This window comes from Gymnogyps californianus, chromosome 10 (assembly GCF_018139145.2).
Source record: "Gymnogyps californianus isolate 813 chromosome 10, ASM1813914v2, whole genome shotgun sequence".
Classification (NCBI taxonomy): Eukaryota; Metazoa; Chordata; class Aves; order Accipitriformes; family Cathartidae; genus Gymnogyps; species Gymnogyps californianus.
In genome coordinates this window covers 1,164,973-1,185,556 of record NC_059480.1, presented here as the reverse complement: position 1 = coordinate 1,185,556, position 20,584 = coordinate 1,164,973, and the positions used below count along the sequence as shown (strand labels likewise).

Here is a 20,584-nt window from a genome sequence, read left to right as displayed (position 1 = left end):
TTCCTCTCTTCCCCCCTGCCCACCCTTTCTTTCTTGCTTTGAGCCGCAGGGAAGAGTATTTAGAAAGGAATGAGCTGGAATTTAATCCGGGAAAGCTCCTTGCTCCTTTGCTGTCCCCTCTTTCGGTGGCCCAAGCCAGCTCCTGGCTCATCCCCAGCCCTTCCTGCCCTCGGGGCAGCGGAGCCAAGAGGGGTGTCGCGCTCAAAATCTTGCTACGGGCGAAAGGGAAACGCAGCCAAGAATTTATTATTAATATAACTGAAGCCTGAGTGGTCAAAGAGCACTTTTTCGGTCGGATCTAGGTTGCAGAAAAGGAAAACGAAGCCACGAATGCATGTACTAGTAATACAGCTCTGCATTTCTTTAGCTGGTCCTTGGGGAGCGGTTTCTCGCCTTGGGGTCCCCCCCCCGGGCATCGCCCCGCGCCTGCCCTGCCCCTCGCCCGGCCTCCCCACGTTCCCGTATCCCTCTGGGCCGCATCCTTACGGGAGAGTGGTGAAGGCGTTCATCTGCCGAGAAAAACCGTGGCGTTACCGCGGCCTGTGCTCGACCTCGGCGTCTCACACAAAGACGAGGAAATGAAAAATAACGGCCGTTGGCGAAAGGACTTCATTGAGTCAAACCAAAGCCGCGGGCAGATTGAAGTGAGCTCAGCAAGCGCAAACCCCACCAGCCTCTCTCCAGAGGCCTTGCAAATTCAGTGCACGGCCCGGGGTCCGACACAGGGGCTGGCAACGCCGACGAGCCCACCCAGCACGGCCAACCGCGGCCCCCCCCCCCCCCGCCCCGCTCCCCGTGATGGATCTGCGGCCCCACGTCCCTGCTGCTGGGGGGAAATGAGAGCAACCAAACGCGCCGTGAGAGCTGATGGGCGGTTTTATTACAGGACATCTCGAAGCAGTGCCACAAAGGTGTGACATCCTCCCTCCCGGGCATTTGTCCCCACTGGAACGGGGATAAATGAGGGTTTCGATGCCATCCTTTTAACCGTTTCTTGGCTGTTTCTCCTGCTACTTCCCCCCCCCGCCACCACCACTCTTCCCCAGTTTTTGCCATCCGTGCCAAGCGTATTTCTGCGTTAAGTCTCAGCGCATCGCGCCAGCCCGGCATGGGGACCGTCCCCGGGGCAGGGTGCTGCTGCTGGGGGTGTCAGCCCAGCTGGGACCAGGCAGGGAAGCCGCCGGTGTCCTTTGGGAGCGAAGGCCGTGGCGCTGGGGAGATGCATCCCTTGCGGGGCACGGGCTTGGTCCCTGCCTCCACGAGGTGACGATGGGTCCGTCCCCTGCCTCCACGGGGTGATGTGGGACGGCTGCCGGCTCCGCTAGCAGCTCCCTCCCGTGCACAAGAAGATCCCCACGGCCATGCCCAGCAAGGCGAGGGTCCCCAGGATCAGGCCCAGCACCAGCGGGGCGTGTGACCGGCTGCTCTGTTTTCCTGCAAGAGGCGAGAGTGGATGGAGGTGACGACTGGGGTCACCCCCACCGTGCCACCGTGTGTCCCCCCCACCCCACCCCAGCCCCGGCACGGACCCGTCCCGGCGCTCTGAGCCTGCAGGATGCCGACGCAGGTGGTGTTGAGGAAATGCTGGAGGTCCTGGGTGGTCTTGGGGTACTTCATCAGCTCCCTTTCGGCAAAGGTGGCCACCACGTCCCTGCCGGGCCAGCGCCGCTCCCAGGTGGCATTGGGGACATGGAAGCTGAGGAAAGCCGTCCCGTTGAGGGTCACCTCGTAGAAGCTGTGGGCCGTGCCGTTGGGGAAGAGGCGGCAGCCCAGGCGGCAGCACAGGCTCTGGGTGTCTGTGGGGACAGAGAGAAGAGCTCAGGCTCAGCACGCTCCCACCCTCGGCAGCCCATTGCCATCACCAGCATCAAGCTGTGCACCGAGTTTGCGAGACCTCAGCCGCGCGCCACCCGACCCACCCACAGCTTTGTTTTCGCTCGGTTTAGCTGCAGCGGCGACTTTTCCAACGGCCGGGCGGCCGGGCTTATTTTTCCCTTCCTTATCTGCGTACAGCACAGCTTCGGTTTTATAGAGACAGGAGGGTTTTTGGCGCAGAGCGAGCTATTCATCGCTCTCGTGGAAGGATGCGGCACAGAGAGCGTGGGGCGAGGGGAGGCGTGGGGCTCGCGCCAGTGACCCTGGAGTGAGAGAGTGCTCCCCAAGGGGCAGGTAAAGAAACGCAGAGCTGGGGCAAAACTGGTTTGGGGGTAAGAAAGAAAACAAAGGTAAAACACACCCCGGGCAGGAACATCCGAGGTAACGCGGGCTTGCGGAGCGATGCAGGCAGGAACACGAAACCATCGCCGTCAGCATCCCGCGCCTCCCGCAAAGGCTGCGGGGTGCAGGCGGGGTGCAGGCAGGGTGCAGGTGGGGTGGAGGCAGGGTGCAGACAGAGTGCAGACAGGATGCAGGCAGGGTGCAGGTGGGATGAAGGCAGGGTACAGGTGGGGTGCAGGCAGGGTGCAGACAGAGTGCAGGCGGGGTGCAGGCGGGGTGCAGGTGGGATGCAGGCAGGGTGCAGGCGGGATGCAGGCGGGGTGCAGGCAGGGTGCAGACAGAGTGCAGACAGGATGCAGGCGGGGTGCAGGTGGGATGCAGGCAGGGTGCAGGCAGGGTGCAGGTGAGATGAAGGCAGGGTACAGGTGGGGTGCAGGCAGGGTGCAGACAGAGTGCAGACAGGATGCAGGCGGGGTGCAGACAGAGTGCAGACAGGATGCAGGCGGGGTGCAGGCGGGATGCAGGCAGGGTGCAGGCGGGATGCAGGCGGGGTGCAGGCAGGGTGCAGGCAGGGTGCCTACACCTCACCATCCCCCCAAGCTGCAGCCCCCAGCCCTTTTCCCGAGGGGCAGCAGGAGGTTGAGCATCACCTTATTCCCAAGGTGGGCTCCGGGTAAGAAATTCCCAGCTCTGCAGAAGGGTTCCTTTTGCCCACGTGGCCGTGTCCCCGTCCCTATTCCCAGCTGTCCCTGGAGACCCTTCCCCGTGCCCAGGCAGTGCAAGGGACGAGGGGGGGGTGTCCCCTTCCCCAGTGGGACCCATCCCTGTGCCCCCCCGGGGTACCACTCACAGTTGATGGGCCTCTCCTTGCTGAAGAGCTTCACCAGCTGGCTGAAGTAGAGCAGGTAGGTGGTCACGTCCTGCTGCCGCCTGGCCCAGGCGTCCGGGGGCTCCAGCGGCAGCACCTGGGTGACATTAAGCCCCTCCAGGAGATGGCTGAGCTGCCCATCCAGGCTGGCGTTCCCCCAGAAGACGGAGCTGCCTTTGGAGACGCGGGTCCATTGCAGCATGGTAAAGGTGAGCGGGGCTACGAGAGACGCTGGACATCACCCACCGCCTCGTCCCCTCCCCGTAAGCCGGGCATCGTTGTCGTCCCCCCCCCTCCCCATGCCAACCCCAAGTCTCTCCAACCCCACCGCCACCGTGTCCTTGCCTTACCCGCCTGGTCCGCCCGCAGCCCAGGGCCCCGCAGAGCAGCAGCAAGCGGAGCATCGCGGGGACAGGGATGGGGACGGGAATGGTGGCCCCACGGCCAGCCTGGCGGGGAGTTAAGCGGGACCGGGGAGGTGGAGCTGCGGGAGGAGGAGAGTGGGAGTCCGGCCAGGTCTCTCCCATTTCCTTAGCCCGAGCCACCCGCACCCCTTCCCTGCCGGACATGCCAGGGGTGCCGGGCCCTGCAGCACTCAGGGATGGTGATGCGGGATGAGGCTCCGAGCTCACCCTCGGGCCTGCGGGACTGTAACGGCACCGCTCCAGCCGGCGGGGAGCGAGTAGCCAGTGCCTGCCTCAGTTTCCCCATCCGTTGGCTGGGCTGGGGCGCCGTCCTCGCTCCCTCTGGGTGATGTGGGAGGCCAGAGGGGACACAGCGGTGCGGGACCGCGCCAGGGGGAGAAGGGAGGGATGGAGGGGAGCAGCCTCGCCAGCACCACACTGCACCCATCGGGACCCCGGGGTGGATATCCAGCGCCGGTGGTCCCGGCAAGCGCCGGTGTTAATGGGACCCCCATCCCTGGAAGGATGCGACCCTCGGGATGTGGCATCCCCACTGCCCCCGCAATGGGCTGGGCGGGGGGCTTGGGACCGAGGAAGCCCTGCCTGGGCTCGCTCCGTATCTTTGCTTTTTAATCACACCTAAAATAATTACAGATTAAAATTTTAAAAATATGAAGTTTCTATTAAACTATCCAGCTCGTCCCGCTGCCACAGCGGGGCACAGCCCGGGGCGGCACGTACCGGCACCGCACCGCTCCCCACGGCACGGTATGGCACGGTATGGCACAGTATGGCGCGCCACGACTGCGGGGAAGGCGTGGCCAAGCGGGCGGGGAGGGGCGTGGTCTCACCGGGAGGGGGGCGTGGCCGGCGGCGGGGCGTGTCTCCGCGGGGGCGTGGCCGGCGGCGCCGGTGCCGGGAGCGCAGCGATGGCGGCGGCGGAGCTGGAGCGGCTGCGGATGGCGGGGGCCGGCATGGCCATCGCCGTCCTCACCAGCGGCGGAGACGCGCAAGGTGGGGCCCGGCGGGGCGGGGGGGGGAGCAGCTCGGCCCCGGTCCCGCCCCCGCCCCGTGGGGGCTGCGTGTCCGTGTCCGCCGGGCCCCGCGGGGCCTCGGGGCGCGCAGCGGGGACGCGGCCCACGCTTCTCCCCGGGCGCCCAGGGCGGGAGAGCGGGGAGGGGGGACACACCCCCCCCCCCCCCCCGCCGTGTTCCCCCCACGGGGGAAGGGTCGGTGCGTCCCACCCGCGGTGCTTCCCCATTCCCACCCCCCCCCCCCCCCCCCCGCGGAGCACCCTCCGTGGGAGGTCACGGGCCCTACGGGGGAAGCCCCACCGTGGGGTGCCCCCCACCCGAGGATAAGCAGCTGTTTCTAATACGTCTTGCTCTCGGGCAGTTGCTCATCTGCAGCTCCCACCCGTGCACCGAGTTTCCCCGGTCTCTGCCTGCGTGGGTACCCCCTACTCGAGGGGACGCCTCAGAGTCACCTATAGGATCCGGTCCCCTATGGGGCGCAGGGTCCCTCGGGGCCGCCCCGGCTCACGTCTCGCCTTTCCAGGGATGAACGCCGCCGTCCGCGCTGTCACCCGCATGGGAATATACGTGGGAGCCAAAGTCTTCCTCATCTATGAGGTTGGGGTACACCCACCCACCCCCCCATCACAGGTGGGGGGTAACTGACCCCTCCCCGTGCCGGGGTACCCCTCACCTCCGCCCCCCGCTTCTCCACAGGGCTACGAGGGGCTGGTAGAGGGGGGAGACAACATCAAGCAAGCCAACTGGCTCAGCGTCTCCAACATCATCCAGCTGGTGAGGATCACCGGTGGGGCCATGGGACCCCCAAATCCCCCCCCACCCCCCAAAATCTGCATGACGAGCTCTGTTCCCCCCCCCCCTTATCTCTCCAGGGCGGGACGGTGATCGGCAGCGCCCGCTGCAAAGCCTTCACCACCCGCGCGGGCCGGCTGCGGGCCGCCCGTAACTTGGTGGAGCACGGCATCACCAACCTCTGCGTCATCGGCGGGGACGGCAGCCTGACGGGCGCCGACATCTTCCGCTCCGAGTGGGGCGGGCTGCTGGAGGAGCTCGTCCGAGACGGTGGGTGATACCCCCCCGCCCCCCCACTTTCACTGGTAGAGTGAAAGCATTCAAGGGGTGTTGAGATCCAGAGGTCCACCCCATCGCTATGACCCCCAGCGAGGGCTGGGCTCCTCCGCTGCTCTGCAGGATCCGGCCCGATGCTGGGAGGGGGGAATGGGAGCACCCTAAAATAACCGGTGGCACGGCGGTGTCCCGTTCCCCCCCCCCAACAGGGCAGATCAGTGAGGAGGTGGCGCGGGAGAACTGCCGCCTGAACATCGTGGGGCTGGTGGGCTCCATCGACAACGACTTCTGCGGCACCGACATGACCATCGGCACCGACTCGGCGCTGCACCGCATCATGGAGGTCATCGACGCCATCACCACCACGGCGCAGAGGTGAGGGGGCTGGGGGCTGGGGGCTGGACCACCCCTGGGCATCGCACCCACCCTCCTTCTCCTCCCACTCGTGTCCTTGCAGCCACCAGCGGACGTTCGTGCTGGAGGTGATGGGCCGCCACTGCGGGTAAGCCCCCGCGGGGGGGGGAAGCCCATCGGTGGGACGGGATGCCGCGTTTCGGGACCGGTGCCGGTGCTGCCACCGCCGTGTCCCCCCCAGGTACCTGGCGCTGGTGTCCGGCTTGGCCTCGGGTGCCGACTGGCTCTTCATCCCCGAATCCCCTCCGGAGGACGGCTGGGAGGACCTCATGTGCGAGAGGCTCGGGGAGGTGAGGGCAGGGGGGGGGGGTGTTCCTATGATCCTGTCCCCCTTTTCTCCCCGGAGAGTCCCCCGCAGGGACCCGGGCTGAGCCCCGCGGCCGGTGCCCGGCCCCTGCGAAGCTTCGGGAGCTCCCGCCATTGTCCCTGTGAAACGGGGCACTCAGCCGAGCGCAAATCCAGCCCTCGCGTGCCAGGGGCAGCGCTGGCCCGGAGGCTCGGCCGCCCAGAACCTGAGCCACCCCCCCCCCCCAGGCAGCAACCGGCGAGGGGGGAAGGATGCTCGGACTTGGCCGCCGGTGAGTTTTGGCTAAGCCAAAACAGCGGCTCTTTTCCTCCCCTCGTGCCAGACGCGGAGCAGAGGGTCGCGGCTCAACATCATCATCATCGCCGAGGGTGCCATCGACCGCAGCGGCAAACCCATCTCCTCCAACTACGTGAAGGACGTAAGCGCTCGCTCTGGCGCTCGCTCCGGCACCCGCGGTAGCCGGCGGGTCCCCGGCGTGACGTCCTCTCTTCTTTGCAGCTGGTGGTGCAACGCTTGGGCTTCGACACGCGGGTCACCGTCCTCGGCCACGTGCAGCGCGGAGGGACCCCGTCGGCCTTTGACCGCGTGCTGGTAGGTCTTGAGGGGGGGGCCGGGGCCGGGGGCGGAGGGTGTCACCCTGCAGAGAGGAGCAGGCAGCTGGGGAACCCCGCTCCTGCCTTCCCTCTGCCCGTTGCAAAGGACTTGCCAGCTGGGATGAGGCTCAGACGGTCCCCGCGGGCTCGGCCCCGCAGTGCCGGGCAGAGCGATGCGCCCGTTTCCCTTCGTTTGCTGCCAATTTCACGGGTTTTTAAAGAAAACCAGCGGCTCTCTGGCTGTAAATCAGGCGTGCAAGGAGCCGCGTGGTTTCCAAGCCCGTGGGGAGCATCCCCGTGCGAGCCCAGGGGAGCATCCCGCCCGGTTGGCACGGGTGGCCCCGGTGTCAGGGGGGCGGTGGGTGCCCCTTTCCCTTTGCAGAGCAGCAAGATGGGGATGGAGGCGGTGATGGCGCTGCTGGAGGCCACGCCGGACACCCCCGCCTGCGTGGTGAGCCTCTCGGGGAACCAGTCGGTGCGGCTGCCGCTCATGGAGTGCGTCCAGGTGGTGAGTACCGAGGTGGGGGGGGGGGGGAATCGGGCACGCCAGCCCGCTGGGTGGGGGTCCCGCTCCCCTCCCCGCAAGCGTGGGTGTCACGGTGCTGCGTCTCTCCCCCCGTCAAGACAAAGGATGTGCAGAAGGCCATGGATGAGAAGAGGTTTGAGGAGGCCATCCAGCTCCGTGGGAGGTGAGGAGCCGGGGACCGGGATGGGGGGAGACATCCCTATGGAGTGGCCAAAAGGATGTGCTGGGATGGGGGCTTCTCCCCGGGGGAAACCAGCGGCTCCTGCAGCCAGGGAGGGCATTCCCCCCCCGTCCCCCCCAACCCTGGGGTCCAGGCGCGCCTCGGGGCCACGCCGCCTTGTCCTTGCAGGAGCTTTGAGAACAACTGGAACATCTACAAGCTGCTGGCGCACCAGAAGCCGGCGCAGGAGAAGGTGAGGAGGGATGGGGAGCGGCAGGGGACACCGTCTTCCCGCCTTGGGGACACGCACCGATGAGCCGTCCCCATCCCCGCAGAGCCCCTTCAGCCTGGCCATCCTGAATGTGGGTGCCCCCGCCGCCGGCATGAACGCTGCCGTCCGGTCGGCCGTGCGGATCGGCATCTGCCAGGGACATACCGTCTACGTGGTGAGCGACGGCTTCGAGGGCTTGTCCAAGGGGCAGGTAAGGGGGACGGTGAGCCTGGGTGCCGTGGGTTTCCCAGGGGGATGGGTTTGGGCTTGGAGGGGGTAGTGGGGTGCTCCCCCACCCCAAAACCGAGCGCTGCTGCTTGCAGATCCGCGAGGTGGGCTGGCACGACGTGGCGGGCTGGCTGGGACGCGGTGGGTCCATGCTGGGCACCAAGAGGTAAGCACAGCCCTGGGGGTGGGCGAGGGATGTAGCGGAGGGGATGCCGCTGTCCCCGGGGATTGCAGGGACCCCCTGTCCTCACCCCGTGGTCTCTTCTCCCCTTCCCCACCGCAGGACGCTGCCCAAGACCTGCATGGAAAAGATTGTGGAGAACGTGCGGAAATTCAACATCCAGGGGCTGCTGGTCATCGGGGGGTTTGAGGTGCGAGGGAACCCTCAGCCCTGTTTCGGTGGGGGCCAGGGTGGGCTGTTGGCATCCCAGGCGGTGCCGGCACCCTGGACCATCCCTTTTGGGATGCGGATCCAGCCCCAGGGCCGGCATCTCCCCAGCCTTCGGTCGTTTGCAGGCGTACGAGGGGGTGCTGCAGCTGGTGGAGGCCCGCGGGCAGTACGAGGAGCTCTGCATCATCATGTGCGTCATCCCCGCCACCATCAGCAACAACGTGCCCGGGACTGACTTCAGCCTGGGCTCAGACACGGCCGTCAACGCGGCCATGGAGGTGAGGGACAGGACGGTGGGGCCAGCTCACGGGGTCATCCCGCTCCGCCAGGTCCCATCGTGTTTTGGGGATAACGTGTGGGAATGACCCAGCATCCCATCCCGGGCAGCGAAGATGGGTTTTCCTGGTGTGATGGGTTTTCCTGGTGTGATCCCCTCTTCCCCCTTCTCCCGGCGCAGAGTTGTGACCGCATCAAGCAGTCGGCCTCGGGCACCAAGCGCCGCGTCTTCATCGTGGAGACGATGGGGGGCTACTGCGGGTACCTGTCGACCGTCACCGGCATCGCGGTGGGTGCCGACGCCGCCTACGTCTACGAAGATCCCTTCACCATCCACGACCTGAAGGTGAGCGGGGCAGGAGCTGCTTTCTGGCAGCATCGTTTGGGTAAAATAAGAAGGAAAACCGGGAAAGGGAGGGCTCCGGGGCAGGGCAGGATTTGGAGGAACACGGCCAAGCCCCATGAAGCCGCTGGGTTGATGTTAGTGGCGCTTGGGTCTGAACGAGAGGACCAGAGGGACCCAGGATGGCTGCCGGCATCCTGACGTTCATCTTGCAGGCCAATGTGGAGCACTTGACCGACAAAATGAAGACGGATATCCAGAGAGGGCTGGTGCTGCGGTGAGTTGGGGACCCCTGGGGCCGCTCGCTGAAAAGCCCAGGCCCGTGGCAGGGAGCGAAGGCCGGAGCTGAGCCCTTCCCGTGGCCGCAGAGGGTCCCCGGGCACAGCGGGGTTCGGCACGGTGGGCGCAGGGCATCCTGCCCGGGGATGCCGCGCTCGGCTAGGGGGACGGTTGGGCGCTGGATGCCTCCGCTGTCATCCCCACCCCGGCCTCGGGGTCCTGCTGGGGAGATGGGCTGGGGCTCTGGGCCTCAGGGAGAAGAAAACAGCAAAAAAAAGGTGTTTAGGGGAGCATGGAGGGGACGCCGTGGGGATGCCAGATTAAGGAGCAGCCCCCCGACTCCCTTCCCTCTGCTTCCCCAGCAACGAGAAGTGCCACGAACACTACACCACCGAGTTCCTCTACAACCTCTACTCCTCCGAGGGCAAAGGCATCTTTGACTGCAGGATTAATGTCCTGGGCCACCTCCAGCAGGTACAGGGGACAGGGCCACATGGGCCACCGTTGTCCCCAAGAGCCGGGCGGGCTTGAAAATCGCCATTACTCTGTCCCCAGGGGGGAGCCCCGACCCCCTTTGACCGCAACTACGGGACCAAGCTGGGAGTGAAGGCAGTGCTGTGGATGTCGGAGAAGCTGCAGGAGGTCTACCGCAAGGGTGAGCCGAGGGCTGGGGGTCCCGTGGTGGGGTGGGGGGAGGCTGGTGGCACCGGGCAGCCCCTGCTGCTCCGGGCTTGGCCACTCAGCCCCCAGCGAGGTGGCCATGGTCAGCTGTGTCCCCCTCCCAGGGCGCGTGTTTGCTAACTCGGGCGACTCTGCCTGCGTGATCGGGCTCAGGAAGAAGGTGGTGGCCTTCAGCCCTGTGACGGAGCTCAAGAAAGTCACTGATTTTGAGTAAGTCCCTGTCCCCGTGCCCCAGCGGTTCACCAGGTCCCAGGAGGGGACCTTCCCGGGTCATCCCCAGGGTCGCTTGAGAGCCACGTCCGTCCCCCCCCTGCACAGGCACAGGTTGCCCCAGGAGCAGTGGTGGCTGAACCTACGGCTGATGCTGAAGATGCTCGCCAACTACCAGATCAGCCTGACCGAGTATATCTCGGGGAAGATGGAGCACGTCACCCGCCGCACGCTCAGCATCGAGAAGGGCTTCTAGTCCCGCCAGCCCGAGCCGTAGCCCTCCCGCCTCCGCGTCCTCTCCATCCCCACGCGCTGCTCGGGGAGCACCGGGCCCCTCCTGTTCTCAGTAGCCCTGGAGCTTTGCCACCGACCCCTTAAAGCAGGCAGAGCCTGGTCCCGGCTCCCAAAACAGCACAATCCTGCCTCAAATCGCTGGTCCAGGGTCTGGTCCCTGTGCAGATGCAGCAAAGAGGTGTTGCTAGAGCCCAGCTGCAAAGCCCAGACCTTTAATCATCCCTTAATAGTTTATTCCTATTATTTAATGATGGGAATCTTGATTCCTTATTTAGTGGCTTGACCGCCTGAGCCAACTGCTGCTTTTAGTCGCCCGCCCTGCGTGCGTGAAGGGAGCTGAGGAGGATGCGGTGCCGTTGCGGAGCGGGTAGGGGCTGGTCCCGGGGGCTTTCGGCTGCCCCGTGAGCCCTGGTAAAGCTCCGTCCTCCCGTGGCATTTGCCCGGTGGGATGTCTCGAGGGCTCAGCGCAGAGCACCGGTCCTGGCAAGCCCCTCTTCCCCGGCCACCTTGCATGACGCTTGGCTGCGACCGTCACCGCGCGGCCCCGGGTGCCGCCGACGGGGCTGTGCCTGTCATCTCACCGCTGCTCTGTGACCCCCCCCAAATCTTTTACCGTTTGCGGCGCTGCTCTCCTCTAGAGATAAAACCTGCTGGAGCCAAACCTGCCTCGCCAGAGAGTGATCATTGCGTGCCGAGTCCCCGCGGGGAGGAATGGGGGGGCAGACCTGGGGTTAGGATGGCGATGTGCAAAGTCAGACGGTTTGCCGGAGCCGGATTAATGCCATGCCAGGATGTTTCCCTGCTTTGGGCGTCCTCAAAACCTGGGAGAGTGGGATTGCGGGCGGCCCCTCCCTGGCCGGGCCACGGTGGGTACAAGGTCAGCATCCTTCTGCGGGCAGACTTTGCAATCCCGAAGGAAAATTGCTCCTCCCTTGTTTTGGTTCCCACCTTCAAAGAAAGCGCAGAAGTGATTTATCGAGGCGACGTGTTTGTTTGTTAAGGCAGTTTCTCAGGGCGGCTGCCAAGCGTGCCGGCTCCCACCCGCAGCGCTCGGGCTTGGCTGAGCTCTGCCACGCTCGGCTGATGCCAGACGGCTGCGCGTAGCCCCTTTCCCAGGCCGCTTTCCTCCTGGGGCCTTCGGCTGACGGCTCCAGCCTCCGGGATGTCGCCAGCACGAGGACGCATCACGGTCTTTTGGGTCAAACACGCAGTTATTTTTTTTCCTCCCCGTGGAGTTGTCCCCCAAGTGACAAGTCCCCCTTGATTTCAGTGCTTTTCCCCTAGCTGGCCACGTTACTTGTTTTAGGCTCTGGAGGAAGATGGTAATTATTGTATCTTCCCTGCCAGAGCTGGACGCACGGAGAAATAATGTTTTCCTTGCTGCTGGAGGCAGCATCGCTGTTCGTCCTGAGCGAGGATCTGCTCTGGGGACCCCCAGGCAGAGACCTGCCTGCTCATCCCAACACTGGGAAGGCGGCAGTGGTGGTGGTGGGGGGAAACAGGCTCTTCCACCGTCCCACGTGCCGCTTTCGAGGATCCCCAACAAGCTCCCAAGCGAGACCCACCCCATCAGCCACGGACCCCCACGTTGCGGGGGGTCCCGCACGCCCGACTCACCGTCGGCCTCCGAGAGTCCCCGAGGAGGATGCTTCGAACGCGAGTCGCACTGGATCCGCGCCGGCGGGCAGGCAGCCGCTGGCGTTTTCCATGACCGGGAAATGTCTGCCCTCGCCGCTCGATATCCGCGCTGAGGCAGGTCAGGGCGAAAGCGGGTCACGCCGAAAAGCCCCGCGGTTGTGCCGTAGCCCAGGTGGAGCCTCGTGCCCGGGCGCAGCTGGCAGGCCCGGGGCGTTCGGCTCCTCTCCAGCACGCGTTTTCTCCAGCCTGGTGCGCTTGGCAGCAGGCAGGGCACCGGGGCGGAGGGGCTGGCACAGCACCGCAGTCCTCCAGCAGCCGGGTTTTGGGGTGTGAATGGGGAAGGGGGTGTCCCAGCTGCACATTTGGATGCACTTGGGGACACGGGGACACCGCAGCCCTAACACCTCATTTCCACCCCCAAAAAAAAAGCCTGGAGTGCCAAATTCCGACGGACAGGCAGAGCCTGTGGCGGGCAAGCACGCCGTGCCCTGCCAGGATGAGCAGGAGGGGGACGCAGTGACTGTGCAGCCAGGCTCCCCGGCACATCCAGCCCAGCCCCGGCTTCTCCCCCCCTGTCCCCAAAGAGAGGGCAGAGCAAAAAGCAGCCAGCATCTTCCAGCGAAAAGGCAAGCTGCCAGGTCCCTGGAGTGAAGAGGCATGAGCCGAAGGGGCCAGCCTCCCCCTCCGGGGCTGTGCCGAGAGCGAGCAGGATGCTGTGGGGTCACCCTGCAAAGAGTAGCCGGGAACATCAAGGGCAGCTTGCCTGGCAGCGGGAACACCGGCACCGGCCAAGTATGACAAGCGCGGCACGTAGGCGGCAAGCTCTGCTCGGGGACGGTCGTGCCGTCAGGGATTAACAGCCCAACTTCTCCAGCGGAGAGGGGAGGAACCGTGCCAGAGCAGCCTCAGGCCAAGGCGATCACTCCATTAACCACCTTCACCACAAACTGAGCCCCGATGACAAACGATGACGCTTGCTTTGATCGCTCGCCTCCCAGCAAAGCTGGAGGGTCTGGCCCGCCCAAACGGCAGCTCCCATTCCCACCCACGCGACGTGGACAGGAGCGACTTCTGCCACCGAGCAGGCTGCGGAGACAGCCTGGGAGAGGACTTGCCCTCAGCGCAAGGGCAAGATGCAAACAAGGAGATGGGTAAGTCTCTCGGGCCCTGGCTGTCAGGGGAAGTCTGCGTACATTATAAATCACGCTGGCCATTTAAATGCAGCTGGGTTTAATGCAAAAGGCAAGAACTAGGTCATTTGAGGAGTTAAAGGCATCAGCAATCTTCACCCAAACGATGAGGGTCAAAGCGTGCCCCCTCCCACCAAGGTCAAGTAAAGGTTGTAGACACAAGGCCGTCACCATTCCCGAGGAGTGTTCCACGCCGGCAGCACGACCTGGCATGCGAGGGCTCGGACACCCGTACAAACAGGGAGGGGGGGGACATGGAAAGGCCACGCTGCCCTGTGCGGCGCCAGGGTCTGCAGCTGAGCAGCACGGAGCGCTCGTGTCCTGTGTCTCAGGGGCCATCCTCCTGCCCGGGCAGGCTGCGCACCTCCGCACAAGCAAGCGAGCTTTGCTCACCATCCCTTTGGCTTCCTGCGCTCGGTGTGGACTTGTGGCTGCAAGAAGGTTCCCAAATAGCCAAGTGCCTTTGAAAAGCAGCCCCTGCAGCAGCTCGGTGCAGTTATCAACCGGCGTCAGAGATGGGTGAGCCATTTCACGGGTCCAGTGAAGCGGGAAGGCGCAGGGGCCCACAGCCCTCCTCCTGCTCCGCAGGGCTAACAATGCAAGCCGTGAACCAGATGTAATGGAGCAATGCCCAGAGTCAGTTGTTCTCGCTATGTTTGCTGAACCCCAGCCACAACTTACACGTCCTAGAGGGATAGTTGGTTTTATTTGGTATGTCACAACGTTTTAGTTCGTATTTAACGGCTCTGTAAAATCTCAGTAAATGTGGCTTTTTCAGTTAAAGAGAAACGCCTCCCCGATGCCTGTGCAAACCAGACAGTAACGCTTGGCTTGTTTTCTCCTAACTGCAAAACGCACAGGGGCTTTTTACTCTGACGTTAAGTTTTCTTAAGCTGCTCTAATGCCTGCAGGGGCATGTGGGGGTGAGAGTACAGCTGAGCGTTCAGGATCTGGGAGAGAATAATTTCTGTTTCACCTAGGCTGCACCGAGCTTTTCTTTGGGCCGCCTGACCGCCAAGTCAGATGTTGCATGCGCTAACGAGGACCCGAAGAAGTCAGGAGCTGAAGATAAATTAAGAATTTGACATTGACCTTCACAATCGGCACCAGCCAGTTCTTGGTGATCATTGCAGGCAGCATCTCCCCGACAGACTTCACAAAAACAAATCTTTGTGGTAGAAACTGCCTTCAGAGCCTGCTATGCGCAAACAGAGGCTAGCCGAGGGTTAGTCTGACAGCGAGCCACCGACAAGCAGTGACCTTTCTAGCCGTCACCAGGCTTTGCCAGCCCCCTTCGATCGCACAGCCCAGCAGCACCTCTCGCTGCAGCCCTGCTCACTTTTGCTTTGCTGATTCGCCTGCAGCTCCCATCAAACAGCCCCAGCGACACGAGATACAAACGTTAAAGGAGCCTGCTACGCAAGCAGGAAAGCTCCCGAGAGCCAGGTCAGGCGCTGCCAGCCCCAGCGTGATGTGCACAGCCAGGAGCGATGTCAGGAGCTACAGGGGCAGCCAGCAGCACCCCGTCCCAGCCCCTCCGCAGGGGAAGCACAGCAGGAAACGTCGAGGCTTTGGCTGCGGCCAGGCGTGTGAGGGCAGAACGGCGCTGCGGGTCCGGGGCTGGCTGGTGCTCCAGGGAGGTTTGTCATGGGCATGTCACTCCTCCTGCAGCTCCTTCTTCCGAAAGGCCTGGAGCCTCCTCCCCACCGTCTGCTGGATGATCTCCAGACCCTCCGCATCCAGTTCCTTCATGAGAAGCAGGATGGCATTCAGGACATTGTTCTGTCGGGATGAAACAGACACTGCTTTATGCAAGCATGTTAAAGCCAGCCCGGAAAAGGACACTTCATTTTCAAAGAACTGCTCTTTCTAGGAACTCCACCACCACCACCGGCAGCGGTTTGCAACAGCCACCTGCAGCTACAGGGACAGAACCACCAATCCCTCGGGGCAAACATGGGCAGAGACTGCAGATGGCTAACCAGAACGCAGGACAAACCCGTTCACCCAGTCCCGCACAGACTGCCCACACGCCTCTGGCTCCTGGCCACCCTCCCATCTGGCTTCTGTAAGGAAAGGCGCATTCAAGAGCAGCTGCCCTCTCTCTCCAGCGTGGCCACGGGTAGGATGGGAAAGGACAGGAACCCTCTGATCTGAGGAATAAGAAGAGCTGGTAGAATTGCGAAAGTACGAGCTGGAAGGAACCCTCGAAGGTCCCCAGCCCAACCCTCCCACTGACGCAGGTCTACTGCCAACACCACGCCATGGCTGTGTCAAACCATGTCTTGAAAAACTCCACGGAGAGATTCCACAGCCTCTCGAAATAACTGTCCTCCTAGGGAAAATCTTTTTCCTAACATCCAACCTGAACCTCCCCAGCTGCAATCTGTGGCCATTTCCCCTTCTTTAATGTTTTCTTTTCCCGAACGCCAGGCAGTACTCATGCTGCTGCAAAGCAATACACTCAAGTATGCTTAAAACATGAACAAAAGAGAGACCGCAGGCAACTAATATCAGAATGAGGCAGAACGTGGTCTAGACCTCACTCTGGCCTCTCCGTGCCGACTGAAGCGATGGCACTGAGCCCAGCAGACGGCAATTCTCAGCTGAACAGCCAAGATCCATGAGGTTCAGCCAAGGCTACACCATGGAGGGCGCTGAGGAACCACCTAAGCTTTCAATTCAGCAGTCTCCTTTCCGCCAGGCCAACAGCCTGCCGGCTGCATTTCAGCCGCTGCCCAACTACCACTTGTTCTTAGCACAACCACAGTGAAGAGACACACATGAGCTCGTGTGCAGACAGATCGAGAGGGCAAACTCCATCGGGCTTTCTTTACATTGCATGACGTCTTAAAGATGAAAAGCAATTTGGTCTTTAAAGATACTCACTCTCTTCTTTCGGTTGCAGTCTGTCTCTCGAAGTGAAAAGGAGGAAAACTTATCCCTGGGAAGAGGCTTCATACCAAGCTCCTCTCGAATTTTGCTAAAGAAGGGGAGGAAGAGCAAATGTTATTACAACCAGGTGGGAGAAACTTACTCTGCCAGGCCAATCCTTTCTAATCGTGGGCAACCATGCAAGAAGTATCTAGCTGAAGGACTCAAGGCACATCTATTCACACACCACCACTGCCTACAGACCACAACACCCCAAGCAAAACTCCCACCTGTAGCAAGAGCCTCACAGCTATAAAATGTACACGAGCACTCTGCCACAAGGAATCTGCTCGCAGCCCCACCTGGGACGACAGATTCCCACGCCCGACGCTAGCTGGGACTGCAGACCGTGTAACACTGCACTTGAACGCCACGTGCCGCAGCGCTGACATGCGCCAAAGCGTGTCGCAGAAGCAGAGCTAAGCAGGAATGGATTGGAGCTCACACTTCAGAGAGGATCCATCTCTGTCTGCACATGCAGCTGACACGCTTGAGAGGAAGTACCCACCTACAGAAGAGCCTGTTTTGCAGATACAGAACCAGACCCACAAGTGCTATTACACCAGCACAGCTCCACCACGGTAACTGGAACAACGGGAATCTGCACCAGCTGCAGGCCTGGCCCATGGAATATCAGGGTTGGCTGGCAGGGTCCTTTCATGCTACACGCGAGTTCAGCCCAGAAATCCTAACAGCTCACAAGTAAGCCCTCACTTTGTCTCCTCCAGACTGAAGTTCAGCAGCTCACTCTCGGTCTCTGTTGTGGATTCAGCAGCACTGGATTCAGTGGACTCGGGGCAGCCGTTCTCCACGTTCCTCCTAGCTGGTGGGGCCGTGATCTCCTCGCCATCAACCAGGGCCTGGGACAGTTCTTCCTCTGTCACAGCTGCAAAAGCCAAAACAAAAGCCTGCTGCAATGAACTCCAGCAGCCCAGGAAGACAGCATCTGTAACAGGGCATATACTGCTCCTGCAGAGCTATACCGCAGGGGTTTGGTCCAAAAATTGTCCTTCGTACTGGCCTTTTGCTTTCATCCTCCTCCTGCACTAAAACCCACACAGGAGAATGCCGGCAGCTGCCACCAGTCTCTCAAAGTGGGAAAGATATCAGGGAGGGATGCAAACACGCTTTGCCATTTCTTGTCTCTGGAGAAGGCTCCAAAAGCCACCAAATTACTGCTACCGGACGGAAAAGCTGCTCTTTTTTTTTTTTTTTACGACAGCAGATCCAATTACAGAATCTTTGTTTTGCCACAGCAAAGGAGAGAGCTCTAAAAAACCACTAATTAGTGGTACCATCTCAGCTATAATGAGGCGCTCTCAGTGTTAACTCTGGAAATGCAGGAAAGGGAAAGGAGGAAACAGTTTAGAAGCAGTGGATCTTGCAGAGGGGACGCTCAACCTCCAGCACATCCCGACTCAAGGAAGAGTCAAAGGACACCTTAAAGAGAGGAACCAACACGTCACTGGTTTCCAGTTCACCCTGCTCATGGCTTGGGGCTGTTCGTTTACCTGCGAACACCCACCTTGGTTATCAAGCTTCTGCAGGCCGGGTAGGTTACGCAGCACCGTCATTCGGTAGCGGTGGGGGTCCGACCCACAACAGGGATTTTCAGACAGCCACAGCACCCTCAGCCGGGGTAGGTTTTTGAGGTAGAAGAGCTCATTTAGGCTTGTAATGTTGTTCTTCCTCAGATAGAGTTCACTCAGATTCTGGCACTGATTCAGCGGCTCGAGGTCCGAGATGCCGTTCACACTGAAGAGAGATCGTAGGATCAGAGATCAGCGAGCCCATCCCTCCCTCGCCGTACCGTTCAGGTGGGAGCACAGCTCCTGTAGCACAGCGGCTTTCCAGCCCCCTTTCCTGCAACAGCTCCACTGAGGAGCCTCACCCCGGCACAGCACGGCACGGGACATTCAGTGGCCCATGGCTTATAGCATTTCATCTTTTTAAGCAGAGGAAAGAATTAAAAAAGCAGGCTCTCCTCTCCGCTGAAGACGACAAACAGCCTCTGCTTCCCCTAAGCACCTGTCACGCTTGCACCCTTTTCTGTAGCAGTTCCTTAGACCCACTGAAGGAGAACCCACCTAAGATTTCCAAGCTAAAAAGCTCAAATTTGCAGACAGCATTGGCTCCGCAGGATCCCCAGGACAGGTGAAAGATGGGGGTCTTAGGGGGAGGCTTATGAAAATGAAAAGCTCTGTGAGATCCATGAAGCATTTCAACAAGCATTCTGCAAACTGGCCGCAGGCAGAGGCCCAGAAGACCCGCATCCAAACTGTGGGATAGGACTTAGGGAGCAACAATCCTAAGAGGTTTTAACGCTTCTCAAAACAGGGATTATTTTCTCAAGTAGCAAAGGGAAAGGTGCAGAGGAGCGAGCAGAAGAATAGTCATTTCTGCATGTCTGCCGCTTGAGAAATCAGGCAAGGCAGCTCAGACACACAACCACAGAAAGGTGGTAAGAAACCAAGGGCCAAGCCACAGCCCCGTGAGGCGATTTCCCCTGCCCTCTCCAAGGCCAGCAGTCTGACATTCACCTGAACGTGATCACCTCGATGTTGGGCAAATCCCGGCATATCGATATCTGGGCAGGAAGAGACAGAAACAGCAAGTTGGCACTCCCAGAAAAAAAAATAAATAAATAAAATCACAAACAAGCAAGATAAAAGCAAGAACAGGAATTTAGGTTTGCTTCAGTCTAACCCAAGCTTAACACCACCAGAGAGATGTGCTGCCACAGTCAGTGCAGAGTCAGCAGCTCCTCGGCCCTCTCCGCCCAGGAGTGGAAGCGCAGACACCAGCCAGCATCATGTCACTCTTCTGCTCCAGCAACTCTGCAGTCTCCGTGCCAGTTTCCAGCCACCGCACGCAGGAAAGGATCCCTCTTACCCCAGACAGCCCTCTCCTAACGAGACTATGTCATCCTAAGTCCTAAATAGATGAGGCAGGACTCCGCGTCCTGCTCTCCGGGGGTCCATGCAGGGCCTCAGAGAGGAATTTTCCAAGCGCTCTCTGGAAACAACATCAACCTCTTTTTTTTTTTTTTGGTATGAGATGCTAATCAATCCTGAAAAGCACTGCAGCTCGCTGGCACCGGGCCAGCCCAAACCCAGGCCTGCGCTTTCCTCATCGCCCCCGTCAACCCCATCCCCTCCCAGCTCCGGTTGCCGGCCCAGGCTAAGGCTTCCCTCCGGCAGCACTGCGGGATGTGCAGGCTAGGACTTGACGATGGCAGCCGGGAGCTGCGGGGCCCCTCCTGGCTGGCTTGTCCTGGCAAGATGGATGGGAGCAGGATGGGAGCGAGCTGTGCCGTACTTACATCCGTCAGGTGGCTGCCCCTGCGGGAGGAGAGCGGGAGGGGGGGGGTGTCACTGGGAGCACGGCAGGGCCCAGCCGCCCACCCGCTGCCCCCACGCCCGGCCTCCACAGCCCACGCAAGCTGCTCTGACACGGCCCACCGCGGGCCTCCTCGGTCCCCCGCTCCCAAGCCTGCCTGCTCCCCCGTACCCCATCCCTGCCTGCTCCCCCCCTGCCCCAGGCCCGCCAGTCGTCGTCCCCCCCCCTCCCTCCTCAGCCCTGCCTCTGCCCCAGGCCTGCCCGTCCCGTCCCCCCCCCCTGCCCAAGCCCGGCCGCCCGCCCCACCTCCCGCCGGGCCCGGGCCGTTCCCCGCGGCGCCCACCAGCAGTTAAGGCGGCGGACGCCATCGAGCGCGGCGGCCTTGGCCCTCGCTAGCACGGCCGCCCGCGTCAGCCTCATGGCCGGGCCGGGCCGCGGCGCCGCCGCCGCCGCCGTCGCCAGGGGCGGGACCCGCCGGTCGCGCAGGCTCCTCCCGGCCGGGGCGGGCCGGGCCGGGCCCAGGCACCGGAGCTCCACGGGGTATTCCCCGGTCTTCATCTCCCCAGCCTGCCTCCGGGGACTCGGCGGGAGGGCGCCCGGGGAGGGCAGGCCGTGAGGCGGGGACCGGCGGCAGCAGCCATCCGCCCCCCCGGGTCTCCCGCTCGGGCTGTGCCCACCCTGAATTTAGCTGTCTTGCCTGCAGCAGGCTGGGTGCCCTGAAGCTCCCTGAGGTGCAGTTTTATTTAATTACTTCACATTTACGTGTAAAATTTATTATTCATTTCATTACATCTTATTAGAGAATTTCGTACATATAGCTACACCTTTATGGATATATATCTAACTTTACACGTGAGTATATATACCCCTATATCTCTCTCTATATATGTGAAGTGTGCATAAATAAAATATATATTTA

At 61.9% G+C, this 20,584-nt stretch overlaps 3 protein-coding genes across 7 annotated transcripts; 1 reads left to right on the top strand and 2 right to left on the bottom strand.

The window, feature by feature from the left end:
* Positions 1 to 867: 867 nt before the first annotated feature.
* Positions 868 to 3,489, bottom strand: PROCR (protein C receptor). Its single transcript, XM_050902314.1, has 4 exons — positions 3,420 to 3,489; positions 3,068 to 3,304; positions 1,530 to 1,796; positions 868 to 1,434 (listed from the first exon to the last, which is right to left on the bottom strand). The coding sequence occupies exons 1-4, from the start codon at positions 3,487 to 3,489 to the stop codon at positions 1,322 to 1,324; spliced, it is 687 nt and encodes a 228-aa protein (XP_050758271.1). The 3' UTR covers positions 868 to 1,321.
* PFKL (phosphofructokinase, liver type) lies at positions 1,690 to 11,220 on the top strand. 5 transcript variants are annotated; one of them, XM_050902310.1, is made up of 23 exons: positions 1,690 to 1,737; positions 4,434 to 4,503; positions 5,047 to 5,120; positions 5,220 to 5,297; positions 5,396 to 5,585; positions 5,801 to 5,966; positions 6,049 to 6,093; positions 6,187 to 6,295; positions 6,635 to 6,730; positions 6,811 to 6,903; positions 7,288 to 7,413; positions 7,530 to 7,594; positions 7,781 to 7,832; positions 7,909 to 8,073; positions 8,186 to 8,256; positions 8,374 to 8,461; positions 8,607 to 8,759; positions 8,939 to 9,103; positions 9,316 to 9,377; positions 9,742 to 9,853; positions 9,935 to 10,034; positions 10,165 to 10,270; positions 10,379 to 11,220. In XM_050902310.1, exons 1-23 carry the CDS (start codon positions 1,690 to 1,692, stop codon positions 10,524 to 10,526), a joined length of 2,382 nt encoding a protein of 793 aa, XP_050758267.1. In that variant the 3' UTR covers positions 10,527 to 11,220. The 5 variants fall into 5 exon arrangements, with proteins under 5 accessions (XP_050758267.1, XP_050758269.1, XP_050758266.1 ...); XM_050902312.1 differs by lacking the exon at positions 8,607 to 8,759; XM_050902309.1 differs by lacking the exon at positions 1,690 to 1,737 and having other exon boundaries at positions 4,419 to 4,503; positions 7,781 to 7,844; positions 7,927 to 8,073.
* Positions 11,221 to 14,079: 2,859 nt separating this feature from the next.
* Positions 14,080 to 20,085, bottom strand: CFAP410 (cilia and flagella associated protein 410). The gene is made up of 7 exons (XM_050902435.1): positions 20,009 to 20,085; positions 19,649 to 19,667; positions 18,867 to 18,913; positions 17,852 to 18,081; positions 17,041 to 17,212; positions 16,282 to 16,375; positions 14,080 to 15,174 (listed from the first exon to the last, which is right to left on the bottom strand). The coding sequence occupies exons 1-7, from the start codon at positions 20,083 to 20,085 to the stop codon at positions 15,049 to 15,051; spliced, it is 765 nt and encodes a 254-aa protein (XP_050758392.1). The 3' UTR covers positions 14,080 to 15,048.
* Positions 20,086 to 20,584: the final 499 nt, after the last annotated feature.